Source organism: Penicillium subrubescens, assembly GCF_028828155.1.
Source record: "Penicillium subrubescens strain IBT 31985 chromosome Unknown utg000007l_segment0_segment0, whole genome shotgun sequence".
Classification (NCBI taxonomy): Eukaryota; Fungi; Ascomycota; class Eurotiomycetes; order Eurotiales; family Aspergillaceae; genus Penicillium; species Penicillium subrubescens.
In genome coordinates this window covers 1,162,343-1,178,262 of record NW_026643157.1, presented here as the reverse complement: position 1 = coordinate 1,178,262, position 15,920 = coordinate 1,162,343, and the positions used below count along the sequence as shown (strand labels likewise).

Sequence of the window (15,920 nt, the reverse complement as noted above, 5' to 3'; positions counted from 1 at the left end):
AAGAGGGATGACTTTGTCTAGCAGCAGCAAGAAATTTAGTGTGACATGATTGAGGATCATGTCTACATTTGTATGGATATAGGTCCTTATTCAGAAGCATCTGGACAACAACACTATCGCCCAGGCTGGCCGCAAACATCAAAGCGGTGCGTCCTTTGCTATCGGACATATCGACATCAGCTTTCGTGGTCGGGCATTAGTCGCACTATTTATCTTCATTTCACCCAGGCGAGAATTTCTTGTATTTGCCACGGTCTCTTGAATGGGGACTATTTACGACTCACGAGCCGCGATATACGTTAAATCCTCTGGAGAGCAATGATATTCCTCAGCCGCCGTTAGCGGGTCGATGGTGATTTAACTTACGGCCGGTTTCTTGGATGCCTTTGCCAGGCAGTCACAATCCGGGAGTTCAGATCACGGATTACAGCATTCCACGTATCTTTCTTCTACATTAGGAACAGCGCGGTGCCAAACTCGCATTAAAAAGCGCTGCCTGGGGATATGATGTTTATGATGATCTGGCCCCACCAATTGAGCCTCTTAAGTACCCCGCCCACCCCAACAAACACAGTAAGACTGGCTCTCTATACAAGGAGACTAGATTTTTTTTTATTCCAGGTACAGCCTGAAGTGTTCAACTTGCATTGAAAAGTACTCCTTTCTCTGGTTTGAACTTTTTCAACCACGATGGATCCCTCTTTCGGCGAGGATCCCGTCTGGATGTAAGATTGGTTGCCCAAAAAGACACTATCTCAACTAACTTGCATCTCCTAAAGCACCAACGACGATGCTCTGTCAGATGTATCAGACCTCGAAGAATCAATCGAGCTCCCCGATCCTCCAAAGCCAGAAGAACCAAAATGCGGAGAGATCTTTCGCACCACTCACCCCGAAAATTGGGCCATAGACACAGAGAGCTCATGCCTGTTCTTCTGCAAACCCAAGTTATCTTTTCAGCTCCAGCAATGCTCTTCCTGGAATCAGGGTTCTACGTTCCCGGCCTTCAATCTCTGGCGTCCTGCTCCATATGTCGGGACCACCCTCACACAGCTAGGACCGGATCCGATCAAGCTGAACAGCAACGATCTTATTGTCACCGGTTCCGATGAGGATACCGAGAATCTCAAATCTAACGATACGGGAGCCATCGTCTTCACCGAGGAAAATGTCACCGCCGCTATTGATATCGATCGTCCAGGTCTCTTTTGCTGCTCTGTGTGCTTCTCCTACCGTGGGAAAGTGATCCTCGACAACGGCGAGCGCTGGAAATTCAATGAAATCGACATTGACCACCACCATTTTGCGCGTGAATACGATCCAAGCGAGGCTTATAGTAAAGCCAATGCGAAGAGTCTTGTGTGGATGTTTTACCATAGCTCGAGGCCTGAAATGATGAACGGGGTTCCTGAAGATTTGCCCTTCCCTATGGACCTCGATACTCGCATTTGTCGCGTGAAAAGGTCCGCGAATTTTTCAGATGCTGGTGCAGAGGGCCCTGTTCTTGCGGTGATGAATCGAAATGGTATTGTCTGTTGCCAAGGGATGGAGAAGAACCAAGAGATCGAGACGGATAATATTCGGGAGTTGGTCTTGATGACTGCTCTTGCGATTGCGCAATATGAGAGGTGGCTTTAAAATACTGAAATAACGCAGGGATATCAAGGCCCAAATGATTGGAATTGATTGTTTCGACTTATTGAAACTCGTCAATTGTCATCTCAAATATCTACATTACCATCCAAAGCTCTCTTGGTGCCAAACCACCTCTCGGCCCCTGGCTACCCATTTACCAACATGATTCCGTAATTCGCGTCCCATGCCTTGAGGACCGCAGAAGATCACCGCGACCCGCTCATCAACATGATAGCTAAAGGTTTCATCAACAATATCCTTCAAATCAGGTCGCCCAGCGAGCGGTTTCACCCCTCCAATAGTCTCGTCAGATTCTCGTAGTTCATCCATCTCCATGCCTTCACCGTTAAACGCATTTTCTAGGGCATTTCCATGCAGATGATGTCGTGTCAAGTAAATGTGAACATTGGAACTTTGAGCAAACGTCTGTTTTTCAGAATCCGTAGCCCAGTCAGCCTCCGCAGCTGACCTGAGTGCCCAGGTGAGGTTAAGTCGGTCGGACCCCCCGGCCTCCATCTCGAGCTGCTCCTGCAAAGCCCGATAGATGGGTAATATGAATGTCGCTCCAATGCCTCCTGCCACAAGAAGAATACGGTCAATACTAGAGACAAGCTCGGCGACCGGCAAGAAACCCCCGTAGGGCCCTTCTATACTGTTCAAAGGGTGTGTCTTGAAGCGATCTGCGTGAGTCCGCAGCGTTTGCGTTGTGGGACCACGTCGAGCTCGAAGAACGAGCGCTATTTCGCTGGCAGTAACGTCTGAGACGGTGAAAGGATTGGAGAGCAGGCTTTTACTACCAGTGCAGGTAGGCTTGGACGGCATGGAAAGATAAACGTGCTGGCCTGGTTTGGCCTGGAATCGCGCCAACTTGGTCGAGGTCATGGGGAACCAGATCTTCAGCAGCTCTGTATGAGGGACCTGCTCAAGGATAGCCGGTTCCGTGACAGTATCCATGTATCGTAGAACTCGATCAATAATGAAAAGTGCCAGTGCTTCCGCCGCGTAAAGCCGGAGAGGCTTCGCATGAAGGAGAAGTATCGGCCAAATCGCCAGGCCAAGGGTAATATGGCAGTAAATGAACACGCGGTAATTCCATTGTCGCACCTTTCCCAGACTCGTGCTTGCAATAATGGCCATAAAAAATAGCGATATCAGCCCCGTAATAGAATGCCGATGCTGCAGACGATCTGCGAGAATGCCAGTTTGGACAAAGTAGTTGATGTACCACACCCCGTGGAGGAGCAAGAGGATCATAATGATTCGGCCGCAAATCTGATGCCAATGGATAAGCCGTTCATGGGAGGAGCTAAAGATGATGACAAGAGGGGAATAGCGAGTGCGCATGGACAAGAGAAATAGAAGAGGCAGCTGGGCGGCAGCGACACTTCCAAAGCGTTTTGTAACATGGAGGTAGTCTGCCGGAGGGTCAGTAATGCGCGAAAAGGCCAAATGCATTAACATGGGAAGCTGAGAAAGAAAAAAATGGAAACAAAATTGGCGCTTTGATGTTCACACAATCGAGCTTTAGTCGAGTGTTGTAGAATCTCGAAGTGCCTCCTCACAATCTCCACTGCTACACAAAAGGGGATTGCTTACCGTGGCCAGTCTGAACAAAGCAGAGAACCAGCAGCCAAAGAATCCAGACGATCGCAGCAATCCAGCGTCCTCTCAATCCCCAATTTGGAGCAATTTCTCCATTCAACCACCACTGGAGACCCCTCCATCGTCGGGCGAGTACTTTGAATGAGACACCCTTGGACTCTCGGGTTGATTCGGTGCTGCCTGGCAACTCCCTCAGCGCAGAGTATGCGACATCGAACGCTCCTTTCCTAACGAAGAGCCATGCACAGAGTCGATAGATCCCATAGCCAAGAATCGGAATCAATACTGATAATTGCGAGATGAAGGCATATTGCGAGAGCAGCTCCCGACGATGGCTCTTCTCCTCGGGGGTGAGATCCAGAAAGTGATAAGGCCACCCCATCCTGGAACGTCCATTCGACGGCTCTTCAACGGAAGAGGTGTGCTCACGAGCGGAGCGCTCTATTGCCTGCGTACATCGAGATATTTCTGTACGCTGAAGGTCGTGGTGTTCAGAACTTCTTTGTTCCTGTCTTGGTTGTGCCGTAGCCACAAGTGGAGAACAAGTCCGAAATGTCGGAACCCCCCACTTGTTCCGATTTGGGGCTCGAATCGGCAGCCAAGAAGACGCGTAAGCCAGTAGAATAATAGCAAAAACCTCAAGGTATAGTTATGGGGCTTTGGTATGACACGTGTTGGACAAGGAATAACTACAATGATGAAAGAATATCGACTTGTCCTTATTACATTCTCTGGTTCGACACTGAGTCTCCTGCTGGTACTGCTGCGATGGTCGGGTTTTGCGAATCCATAAATCATAAATTAGATATGGGTGTCATTGGGAACTGCTACTTTAATTCATAGAGAATGGAGTATGCATCTTATCTCCTTTCAAATGAGATTGAAGGTGAAAGACCATCCGTCCCTTATAAACGCCTGCAACCTTTAGCCCCCGATAAGGTCGTGGACACCTGGCCCCCATTCTTACCACTGATTAGCCACGTCGACTACTCCTGACGTTTAAGCCTTGACTCCCATAACAGCCTCTTCAAATTACCATATCAACTACTTATTGCCTGTCATGCCCTTCGAAATCCAGTCGTGCTCTGCAGCCGACGCCCTTGGCCTTGCAACCACCATGATGAGCGCCCGCCTAACAGACCCCCACTGGGCATTCCTCTGGAAAGATCCAAATCCCAAGGATATCATCACCAAAGGCGCTCTCCGCGTTCCATGGAATCTGGCAACAGGCAGAGATACCAAAAGACATCAAAAGGTGATCGATGTCGAGACGGGCAGGGTAGTCGGCTATACAAGGTGGATTCTACCGGATTGTCTAGCAAAACAGAATGATGTTTGGCTTGAGGCCCAAGCACCGGAGGGAACGCAGATTGAGAGAGAAGAGTGGGAGAAGCAGTACAGGGAAAATACAAAGGCTGGCCAACCTATCGGTATGAAAGGTGGTGGGTTGATGAGTTATCGGAGTGCACCGCTTGAAGTTGTTGACGCTCGGATTATGCGTGATGGGCCATTTCTGAGTAAATCCTTTGATTGGTCTGACCGATTCTATTCATTGCTGACCATTGTTCTAGCCCTGGATTATTTAACGACTCATCCTGATTTCTGGAGACGGGGTATTGGCAGAATGCTGGTGCAAAGCGGGATGAAGATTGCAGACCAGTATGGGATGAAAATATATGTCATGTCGGAACCGGCTGCGTTGAAGTTATATCTCAATTTGCGATTTGAGTTGCTTGAGACTGTTTCCACTGATTATTCCAAGTACGGTGGGACAGAGCCTACGGTGGAGCATTTTCTAGTGCGTGCTCCTCAATCAATGATTTGATCTGCCGGCCTCCCAGATACAGGCACCTGTAGGCGATGGAAGAAGTGAGAGTATGCAAACATGTACAAACTCAGAAATTTCAAATTAAGTACAATATGTTGAATAAATAGATTATACACCACGCAGTTGCCATACTGTCCAAAGGCAATCCGTCGCGAAAGAGATGTGACATGAAGGTAGAGTGTAGAAGGGTATCGAAAGTGTAAATAGTGCAGAAAATCGTTACAAAGCCACTCATCGGGACTTGGAAATCTTTGACTTGAAAGTCTTTCCATCGTGGTCGTGAGAAGCGATTGCCTCCGTCGTCTCAGACGAATCATCAACATACTTGGGGCGAGCGCGCCAGCGGAGGTACCAGGGCCCATCAAAGAGCTCGTCCATGCGCTCAATCGGTACTTGGGCTGTCTCCGGCATCCAAATGCCGAGGATGATCAAGCCCAAGGTACAAATGATCGCCCAGAACAGGTAGGCACCCCACACATGAAGGGAGGCAAACATATTCGGAGTAACGCGGACAACGGCAAACTGGAAGAACCAGTGAAGACCCATACTAATGGCATAGCTCACATTGCGGATCCGGGTCGGGAAGATCTCCGTGCCGTAAAGGTAAGGAATAGTACAGAGACCCACTGACCAGCCGACAGCATACACAAAAACGGAGGCAATAGCCGCATCCGAGGCAGACTTGTTGTCTGATGATCCAGGCTGCAGGCCCATATAAACCCCCATATAAACATGCGCTGCAAGCTGCAGGGCAAGACCAGTTAGGGCGCATCGTCGGCGACCAAAGAGATCAATCAGGCCCCAAGTGAAAGCCATGGTGAAAACGAGCTTAACGATACCGTAGGCTCCTGATGAAATGAGCGACTGGCTCGAGCCAGTGATGCCAGCGTACTGGAAGATGTTGGTTACATAGTAGGTAATACCATTGCCACCGGTCCACTGAGCAATGGTTTGCATCGTCATCAACAGCCAGAAGCGCTGGCGGTAATTAGGATTCGACTGAGATTCCTTGAACGCCTGCCAATGAGAAACGGATTTTAGGTCTGCCCGCTCGCTGGCCTGTCGGTCGATTTCCTCAAACTCGGCCTCAACGCTCTCATCGTCGATGGATTTTCCACGTAGGCGAGCAAGCACCTCCTTTCCTTCCTCATGACGCTGCTGTGATACCAGATACCGGGGAGTTTCGGGGCAGAGGAATGAGAGGCCAAAGGCGATGCCGACAGGGATAATTGGGATAGCCTGAACTAGCCGATATTGGGTACGCGTGGCGGCCATGTGGAGATTGGCGCCATAATTAATGAAGAACCCTAGTGCAGTGAAACGAAGATAGCGTCAGATACAGCCCCATCTGGAGATTCTAGACAAGAACAAGCTTGACTTACCCATGGCGAGCACTGCCAGCAGAATCACCATATACATGCCGACAGCGAGACCTCGTGTCGCTCGAGGCGCCACCTCCGATAGATATAGCGGCGAGGTGACCGTCAGCAGGCCAGCGCCAAGTCCGGCAAAGATGCGAGCAAACAGCAGCAAGCCATAGATTCCCGATGAGAAGATTTGGATAAAGGTCCCAATCGCCCATACCAGACAGGCCAGTCGCCACGAGATAAGACGACCCAAACGATCATTCAGGTCCAGGCCAGCTAAGGCACCGAATGCTGCACCCAAGACGTTGAAGGACGTGATGTTGGCAGTGCGATTGGTCAATCCGGTTGGATCGTTCTTCCAGTGTGATTTGATGAGGTTAAAGTCGATCACGAATGACTCGAGCTTGACGCTCGCGCTGTATCCTCCTTCGTCATAACCTGCGATCATTGGACGGATAATGTCAGCTCCTTGTTCTCTACGTTCTAGTTTGGAGCGGTCGCCAGCCACGCACAGGGGTTAACTAGTTAGCTGCATACCTTTAGGGATACTCCCGCACGCGATCACGAAGATCACCAGCGCATAGTATGGGCTGGTCGTCCACCGGGAGCGCTCCAGCAATCGCATGATGTTATTCGCACAGGTTTTCCACCAAGGCCCCAGTTCAGATAGCTGTGGAGGCCACGGAAATCCGGGGAAGCTGGAAGACGGGACGGTCGGCAAAGGAGTGGGTTGGTGAAGGAATAATCGCCAGGAGGCGCAGGGTGGATAAGGGAGTAAAAAAAGCGGCGACTTTCGCTCGGCATCCCGTTGGGTCGTGCTGAGTGTCTCGGTCAACGTCCGACAAGCTTTGCGGTTTTTTCCCCTCTCTTCCCCTCTCAGCAGCGAGTCAGCACTCCATCGTTACACCAGGATGGTTGTGGTATTACATGATGTACCCTGACAATCATAATCATGCATGTGGTTGCATCAGGATCATGGTTGTTTTTATTGTGCAATGATCTTTTGTCCTTGAGCATCGCAGCGCCATACAGGCATGGGGGTTTGCCGACCGAGCCCCATACTTCTTCAACGCCGGATCTTGCCGCGGAAAAAGTTAACCCACTTTCTACTCGGTGGCTCAGGGCTCCGCAAGACGATCCAAACCCTTTGCCCCCTCTCGTGATTGTCCTGCCTCGGTCACTTTGACTGCGCTATGGGCTGAGAAAAACCTGAAAAAGGGGGTAAATGAACAAAGCAATATGACACAAGGTCCGAGAATGCGACCCCGGCCCATTCCCATGTCTCGCTGTCACAGTAGTCGTGAGCCGCCATGCCAACTGCCTCCCGGACGACTTCCGCTCTGATGCTCCTTCTACATACACCACATCGCCTATCCCTCGTTGCCGCTGGTAGACTGTGAACAGCCGACGGTGGGTCAGGTTTGAGGTCTCTACGGTGTGGGATTACGGCACACGGCAAAAATTTTTCATAGATGAACGGCTGTTTTCCTTGCTTTCCAGACCTGCTAGTCCCATCACTACGGACGTTGACCGATCAACCGCGACGGCATGATACCGATCAGGCTTGCCCTCAGGGTAAGCCCCAGGATCAAATCCTGCTCATTTGTGAGTTGTATTCCCCCAAGGGCTTTGGGCCTCACTTTCCTTGCTCTATCTATGTGGTTGCTTGCAGCGTTCTTCGTCTGATATCAAAATCCCCCTTCACCATGCTGACATCGACTCAGTCTCATGCTGCTATACTCGGAAAGCCTCCGCGGATATCACTCACCGCGGGGCTTTCGACTCGAGTGGACCAACATGCGGTTCATGCAGCGACTGTAGCATTCACGGCCACGACATCTAGCCTGCCCTTGAGCCAGAGGATTCCTCTGCGTTCATGGGACAGCCATATGCATGTCGTTGACCCTCAACAGTTTCCGGTGTCTCCGTCGGCAGTATATCAACCAGAGGTTCATACTCTAGCTGACGCTCTGGCTTTCGAGTCCTCCTTGGGCGTCGAGCACCTGGTCTTTGTCCAACCATCTATATATGGAACTGATAATTCCTGCCTATTATCCGCTTTGGCAAAACTCGGCCCCTCCCGTGGTCGCGGTGTGGTTGTTGTTGATCCTGCCACAGCCCAGCCAGAAACGCTAGACAAGTGGCACGAACTTGGAGTCCGAGGTCTCCGAGTAAACTTGCAGTCTGTGGGCAAGGTGATGGAACAAAGCGAGTTGGAAGAGACATTACTTCGCCATGCAGAAATCGCCCGCCCTCGGAATTGGATTATTGAGGTTTACGTTCCTCTGAAGATGGTCCCCATGCTCGAGTCCGTGGTGCCTCGCCTTGGTGTCCCTCTTTGCATCGATCATTTCGGAAGTCCCGAACTATCTTGCTTGGCTTGGGCCAAAAACAATAGCACTTTCGATCCCTATGTCCTCCCTGGCTTCAGCTCGTTGATCTCGCTACTCCGAGCCGGAAACACCTACATCAAAGTGTCCGCGCCTTATCGACTTACGAAAGACCGACAAATGCGGGATCTGAAGGCTATGGCAAGGGAGTTCCTGGGTGCAGCACCGGACCGGGTCATCTTCGCCACGGACTGGCCTCATACTCGCTTCACCGGTGTCGACATCAGCCCTTTTACCGAGTGGTGCTTAGACCTCTGCACTCACGACCCCGAGTTGGCGGAGAAATTGTTTAGGCGGAATACCGAGCGTTTGCTGGATGTGCATTCGGACTGAATTTAGGCATTTTCTCGACTTGCTACCTCTTTCACGAGGTTGAGCTGTACATAGCATTCCTCTGCATTGCGTTCTGGCGTTTGATTGTCGGAGCATTATTATATCCCTTTGCATCTTGAGGCCGTACCAGGCCCTCTCATTTTATCACTTTTCTATCTCTTGAGACCACTTAACATAACCTACATCTGAAACACTTTCTAGTATGTCATTCGTAACTGAGTACGTGAGATATTCTTGTCATTCTAGTATATGTTCCCCCATGTGTTTTCAATAGACAGTATTGACATCGAATAAGCTCGCATACATGATGTCTGCTCGTCGTAAACAAATGATGATGTTCATGAATGAACGTGGCCTCCAGTCTGCTTTCCCGTCGTCCAAATCAAACATCCGCGGCGTCCTGGAAGATAACGTGCGAAGTACAAATCTTCTTGGGGCCCTAAACGAAGAAATACTATTAGTCACCGATCTCAGCCAGGAGCGTTAATATGACAACTCACGATAGTATAGCAGCAAGCAGGGCGCGATTGATCCTCGCACAACTGGGGTTCGGTCAACTGCTGGCCTAGAGTGGACATTAGATGTTAGCATATTCGAATACGTCAGGTTTGACAAGAGGCCTCATTTCAATAGCCGGGTAAACTCACAATCCATGGCCTCATTGGCCTTGGCATTGTTCCGCGCAGGCTTCATATCACGACAGCAGAAAGGATACTGCATCATGCCGGTGTGGTCGGCGGCGAACTTGCAAGACATGTTGATCTTCTTCGCAGCCGACTCGACGGCAAGGGTAGTCGCAAGCGCGACAATGAAAGTGGAAACGCGCATCTTGAATGTTCGACGGGGCGGTATATAGCAGCTAGGCGGCAAGTATCGATATTCACAAGAGATGGACGGAGTCGTGACTGGGAGGATTGACTGATGTATACCCGGGGAACCTTCGCACTTCAGCTGTAAAGGGCTACGCAGGAGTGAGTGGAGGACCTGGAATACCTTGCTCTATTGGCTAACAAGGCTAGACATTGGGTTCTACGTAGGTATGGAGGTGATTCATAGGGTCTTTGATTGGGTGGTTGGTATATCCCCTTACATTCCGATGCCCATGAATGTGGGCAGGCCGGTAAACAAGGGCCGCTCGTGCGTGTCGAGTCTGTCGACAGGGGCTAGGCAATTATCTTGGATAATCCTGGTTTGGCTCAGGGCACATTTTGGCGATTGTGAATTCATTTCTTGGTTTGGTTTTGATTTATCAAGGGGTACAATATAGGGTTGAGAAGTTGAAGGTTCATCTCGGGATGCGCTGGCATCAGTTGGTCTGAAGTCGCTCAGTTTATGGCAGGGAAGGAGATATTCTGTGATATGATGGATTTCATATGTAAGGAAGGGTACCAACAAAGAGTATGATTTTCCATCGCGATCTTTTGCTTGAGATTCTTGTTCATGTTGAAAATCCGGGGAATGGCGCGAAACCTGCTGCAGGTACCACGATCACGTGGGGGCGCCTTCTCCCCTTATCGCAGGTGACCAAGTCATCATCCACAACCTCAAGTGCCACTACCTTAACTACTGGTTACCACTGTTCCTTTCCACTCCAGCGGTGTGTCCAAATCCTTCACGTGTGCCACTCCAAGGCCGCCATGGAAACCCCCCACAAGAGTCCACGTATCAATGCAGTCGACACACGCAGCCATCATCCAATCGGCATCATGCGACGGCCCATTTGTTGAGGCCCAACGCTTAGCTAATCCTCCAGAAAACAGGTGATCGGCGCTGATTGGCTCTCCCTAAATAAACACCCCCTCTCGCCTCGAAGGCCCCCCTCCTTCCCTCAACGAAGTACAAGTATACGATCTGCTGCTCCTTTGTTCTTACGTTGCCCCTCAAGCACCTATACTCTTACATCTCCTCACGCACGAAATCATGAAGAAGCGCTCTTCCACCCAGAATCCCGCCGATATGGATCGTAGTGTCTACATCCCACTCTGCATCTGCCTTATCTCTTTTGCGGTGATCGCATACAATCACTAGTTATCTGGCCGAGTTTGTTTGGGACGCCACATCCAAACGCAAACACCTACCTCTACCAGATTTTCAAACGAAAACGCAGCACTTCATGCTACAAATCATCCGCGCAAAAGTTGTGATTCGACTCGCAAAGATACCTTCGACCTTCCGGGCTTCCAAGATGCTACTCAACAGCACGAGCTCGGCGGGGGTATTCAAGGCCCACCCGCAATATAGGCAATCTAGCGATTTGACGCCAACAGTACAAGTCGCTGTGGATGCTCGAGGACTAGAAGCAATAGGTACTCTGTGCCTACATAATCCTTCTCGCGCTTGCCTCTCGACTCCGATTTGACACCGAGGGTCACTGCCTACACCAAGCCAACCCAAGAACGAAAGTGCCTCTTCTGTCCTTATCTTCGACCATCAACGATCACCTTTGCTAGGAAGAGGTTTATCTCGCCAGAAGCATATCCTCAGTCTGAATTAAAGACACCTTATCATTTTCGAAACTCGAACATGGTGTGTCATTAGCTCGATTTCAATCATCAAGCTCAATGATTCGTCGCACCCACCAGTTCTCTGTTATCCTTTCACCTCATTGGCATACTCCCCTTTGCTATCATATGCAAACTATCTCAGATAGTCGAATTCAGAAACCGTGAGACCAACACTCATGTGTTCTTGAAATTACTATGCAATACCACAATCTTTCATGTCTCCTTTTGTCTTGACCTTTATGGCGCAGTTGTACTTTTCACTGCAGGTATTTAGTACTTGATGAGATTTAAACCATCTTTGCTTCTATCTGTATCAGGATTGTCTACTTTACAGTCATCATTCATTCAGATAATCAACTTCAAACAATATTCTCATATCATAAATGACCTCATGTGCCTCCACTTCGTATTTCTAGTTAGCCAAACTTAAGCCTATGACAAACATGAAGATCCGCTCGCAAGCTCTCGTTCAATGTGATCTTACATAGGTAGCATGAGATATCGTGGCACTAGGAATCCAGCTCGCCGTGCTTAGGAATCATCATGCATTAGTTGTACTCAATACTGTGAAATACTCAAATAACATACAGGTCTAGATCTAAATCCCCGCATAAAATATAGAAACGATTACCATTAACAAATGCTTAGCACATGCATGATGCATCATCCGCAATGGACCGATCGAATGCCGTGATCGAAACTCGATTTGTCATCACGTGGTCTCGGTCAATCCTTTGGAGCTCCGCTAGCCAGACTGCTGTAAGCCTGTAAGGTAAGCCTGTACCTACGTAAGCCTGTACCTACGCCAGTTCGCCAGCTGCGTATCAATCGCCGATATTGTAATCGTCACCTTTTTTTGTCAGCTCGTTTTCCCACGCTACCCTCTTTTCCTGTACATACCCCGCCATTCTTTCCGGCCCTTTCCCACTTCCCCTCCTCTATCCATGCTCTCCCGTTCCCTTCGCATTCCCTCATCCAGGATCAGCCTTCGCAGTTCTGTCCTGACCCGCTCCCCCGTCACCAAACACATTCACACTGGTCCGCGGCCGACCGTGACCCAAACTCTGGCGACCATCAACCGTTCCTCTGCGACGACCTCGAACACCCCCGGCTCCCGGCTGTCTACAATCTCTCGGCACTTCTCGTCATCATCTCCTACTTCCGAAAGCAAGGAATCCTCCACAATGGCTCCTGTCGAGGTTCAACAGTATGACTATATCGTCCTGGGTGGTGGTAGCGGTGGTAGCGGAAGTGGCCGTCGTGCCGCGGGTTGGTACAAGGCGAAGACCTTGATTGTCGAGAGCGGCCGCTCTGGAGGTACTTGCGTGAACGTTGGGTATGTATTAGATCGGATTACGTCCTTTTATTCCCGTTCAAATCGGCTCTGGTCCAATGGCTAACCAAAATGTCCAGCTGTGTCCCCAAGAAGATGACCTGGAACTTTGCGACTGTGAACGAGACCCTGGAAACCGCCAAGCACTACGGCTACGATATCCCCGAGGGCACCAAGATCGACTACAAGCACTTCAAGGAAACCCGCGATGCCACGATCAAAAACCTCAATGGCATCTACGAGCGCAACTGGAACCGGGAAGGCATTGATCTCGTTCACGGCCGCGCTCGCTTCGTCGAGCCCAAGGTCATTGAGGTCGGCCTGCCCGATGGCACCACTGCCCGCTACACTGCACCTCACATCCTGATCGCGACCGGTGGTCGTCCAAACATCCCCACTGTGCCCGGTGCCGAGCACGGTATCACCAGTGATGGCTTCTTCGAGATTGAGGAGTTGCCCCCGAAGATTGCCGTTGTTGGTGCTGGCTACATTGCCGTCGAGCTGGCTGGTGTCATGAACGCTACCAACGTCGAGACGCACATGTTCATCCGTGGTGAGCACTTCCTGCGCAAGTTCGACCCCATGGTCCAGAAGACCATGACCGAGCGGTACGAGGCTGCTGGTGTCAAGCTCCACCGCAAGCACCAGGGATTCAAGGAGGTGAAGCTCATCCGTGATGGCAAGGGCAAGGACAAGCTGATCAAGCTGATTAACAACGACGGCACCGAGCTGGAGGTTAACGAGGTTCTCTGGGCCGTTGGTCGCGCTCCGGAGGTCGAGGACCTGCACTTGGATATTCCTGGTGTTAAGCTGAACCCCAGCGGGCACATCATTGTGGATGAGTACCAAAATACTTCCGTCCCCGGTGTCTATGCTATTGGTGATGTTACTGGCCAGGCTGAGCTGACCCCAGGTACGTACACCCCTCTCCAATTGAACTATCAACAAGCTAACACATATTCTAGTTGCTATCGCCGCCGGTCGCCACCTTGGCAGCCGTATCTTCGGCCCTCCCGAGCTGAAGACTTCCAAGCTCTCCTACGAGAACATCCCCACCGTCGTCTTCTCCCACCCCGAGGTTGGCTCAATCGGTCTCACCGAGCCCGAAGCCCGCGAGCGGTACGGCGACGATAAGATCAAGATCTACCACACCAAGTTCACCGCCATGTACTACAGCGTCATGCCGGCCGAAGAGAAGGCCAAGAACCCGACCGAGATGAAGATCATCTGCGCTGGTCCCCACGAGAAGGTTGTTGGTCTGCACATTCTTGGCCTCGGTGTTGGCGAGATGCTCCAGGGCTTCGGTGTCGCCGTGAAGATGGGCGCTACCAAGGCGGACTTTGATAGCTGTGTGGCTATTCACCCGACTAGCGCCGAGGAGCTGGTTACTCTGCGGTAAATTATAAAGATAGAATATAGACAATCTCGCAAATGCGATAATAAATTTCTGTCAATTTTGAAACATTGAAGATTTGAGTTAAGTTTGGAGACATTTAAACCACCGTTCATTTTACCATTTTCTTGTGCACGTTTGAGTGCCGGCTTATGTGGCACATTCCTCATACGTGCCCATAAGAAGTGAGCATATATAGATGACCATAGAGTTCGACTCGCCGCTGGGAGATAGCTCATTTTTGTCTTGTTTTTTCCAGATAGCGTTGCATACCGTCAAATCAAACGAGCTTCGTGCTTCGTGCCATCGGTTCAAGTCATGTACTCACTTACTGTCCATTGCATGATTCTTTCGAGTTCGGACGTGCTATCTCATCTCCACGTATCCCATCCTAGCTGTAACTGCTAATCTCGATTTGCTCGGGAGACTTGGGATGCATAGCTTACCTTCCAAGTCAGTGCATGAAATTAAGTAATTTAAAAAGATAATTCGCTATGTACATATGTACGAAAACCCGTATCTTCATTGTTCGTAGCTTGGCAGCATGAAAATCCCTCTAACGACGCAGTATCCAAGCAACAGTGGCCGCACCCACCGCAAGGATGACACCCCATCGAGCAAGACCACGTCGAACATGCGTTTTCGAAATTTCATCAATGGCATCCGAATCATTGATATGCGGGAACGGTCGATCCTTCGGAATCTCTTTCCCCAAAGCCTCACACAAAGGCTTCCAACCATCCTTCACTTCAAAAAACACCAACCGATCCTCAGGAACCACCTCCTTCAACCAGGCGATATGACGCTCATAAGTATGCCTCGTAGGAATCGCCTCCCCATACAACCTCTCCCACTGCGCAGCCAGAAGCCGCAGATAAGGAATAAACCACATTAACCCGGGCAACGGCAACAAAACCAAAGAGAGGTACCAAGGAACCGTCGCGTTCCTGACCTGATCCATACTCGTCTCCCACGACCCCGGATCCCGAATCGTACATATCACCTTAGCATCGGGGTATAACTGGATCAACTCGGGTACAAACTGGGCACCGGGGGAATCTGTAACGGCAGCATAGCCGTCTAGTTGGGAGCGCAGAACATTAAACATGATCTCCCGATCTGACTCGCTCCCAGCTAGCCAGCGACGGAGAATCTCCATCCATTGCTTGATTTGCGCCGTGGGACCTAGTGTGGCTTGCGTGCCGCAGTGGAAAACAGGTCCATCGCAGAGAATTTCTAGGGCGCTGCTGAATGAGGCGGTGCCTGTTCGTGGGAGACCGGCGCCGATGACTTGGAACTTTGTGCCTGGCCGTGGCACGGATGGCTTTTGACCCATATTTGTTTGTTGTGTAGATGGGGTGTGGGTTGTGGTTGGCGGCTGTGCCGGCCGACGTAATGCAGCTCAGTTGAGCGCGTCTAGATGTGAAGAACACCGTCCAATAGGGTATTTTGACGCCCAGTTCGGGATGAAGAAGAAGGTAAGGCTCGGAGTATTTCTAGCGAATCACTTCTTCGTATGTTTCACGACGTTGCTG

General features: G+C 50.4%; 8 protein-coding genes across 8 annotated transcripts; 4 read left to right on the top strand and 4 right to left on the bottom strand.

Moving 5' to 3' along the window:
• Positions 1-690: 690 nt before the first annotated feature.
• N7473_010196 (uncharacterized protein) lies at positions 691-1,638 on the top strand (the record flags this gene model as incomplete). The annotated part of the gene is made up of 2 exons (XM_057156135.1): positions 691-725; positions 780-1,638. The coding sequence occupies 2 exons, from the start codon at positions 691-693 to the stop codon at positions 1,636-1,638; spliced, it is 894 nt and encodes a 297-aa protein (XP_057004790.1).
• A 96-nt stretch (positions 1,639-1,734) lies between these two features.
• N7473_010195 (putative metalloreductase Fre8) lies at positions 1,735-3,619 on the bottom strand (the record flags this gene model as incomplete). The annotated part of the gene is made up of 2 exons (XM_057156134.1): positions 1,735-3,050; positions 3,232-3,619. 2 exons carry the CDS (start codon positions 3,617-3,619, stop codon positions 1,735-1,737), a joined length of 1,704 nt encoding a protein of 567 aa, XP_057004789.1.
• A 678-nt stretch (positions 3,620-4,297) lies between these two features.
• Positions 4,298-5,062, top strand: N7473_010194 (uncharacterized protein; the record flags this gene model as incomplete). The annotated part of the gene is made up of 1 exon (XM_057156133.1): positions 4,298-5,062. One exon carries the CDS (start codon positions 4,298-4,300, stop codon positions 5,060-5,062), a length of 765 nt encoding a protein of 254 aa, XP_057004788.1.
• Positions 5,063-5,296: 234 nt separating this feature from the next.
• On the bottom strand, positions 5,297-7,057 carry N7473_010193 (uncharacterized protein; the record flags this gene model as incomplete). The annotated part of the gene is made up of 3 exons (XM_057156132.1): positions 5,297-6,372; positions 6,448-6,870; positions 6,970-7,057. The coding sequence occupies 3 exons, from the start codon at positions 7,055-7,057 to the stop codon at positions 5,297-5,299; spliced, it is 1,587 nt and encodes a 528-aa protein (XP_057004787.1).
• Positions 7,058-8,138: 1,081 nt separating this feature from the next.
• N7473_010192 (Amidohydrolase 2) lies at positions 8,139-9,155 on the top strand (the record flags this gene model as incomplete). The annotated part of the gene is made up of 1 exon (XM_057156131.1): positions 8,139-9,155. One exon carries the CDS (start codon positions 8,139-8,141, stop codon positions 9,153-9,155), a length of 1,017 nt encoding a protein of 338 aa, XP_057004786.1.
• Positions 9,156-9,537: 382 nt separating this feature from the next.
• Positions 9,538-9,983, bottom strand: N7473_010191 (uncharacterized protein; the record flags this gene model as incomplete). The annotated part of the gene is made up of 3 exons (XM_057156130.1): positions 9,538-9,594; positions 9,656-9,720; positions 9,803-9,983. 3 exons carry the CDS (start codon positions 9,981-9,983, stop codon positions 9,538-9,540), a joined length of 303 nt encoding a protein of 100 aa, XP_057004785.1.
• A 2,620-nt stretch (positions 9,984-12,603) lies between these two features.
• Positions 12,604-14,391, top strand: glr1 (glutathione-disulfide reductase GLR1; the record flags this gene model as incomplete). Its single annotated transcript, XM_057156129.1, has 3 exons — positions 12,604-12,995; positions 13,073-13,905; positions 13,958-14,391. 3 exons carry the CDS (start codon positions 12,604-12,606, stop codon positions 14,389-14,391), a joined length of 1,659 nt encoding a protein of 552 aa, XP_057004784.1.
• A 550-nt stretch (positions 14,392-14,941) lies between these two features.
• Positions 14,942-15,721, bottom strand: N7473_010189 (sulfotransferase family protein; the record flags this gene model as incomplete). The annotated part of the gene is made up of 1 exon (XM_057156128.1): positions 14,942-15,721. The coding sequence occupies one exon, from the start codon at positions 15,719-15,721 to the stop codon at positions 14,942-14,944; it is 780 nt and encodes a 259-aa protein (XP_057004783.1).
• Positions 15,722-15,920: the final 199 nt, after the last annotated feature.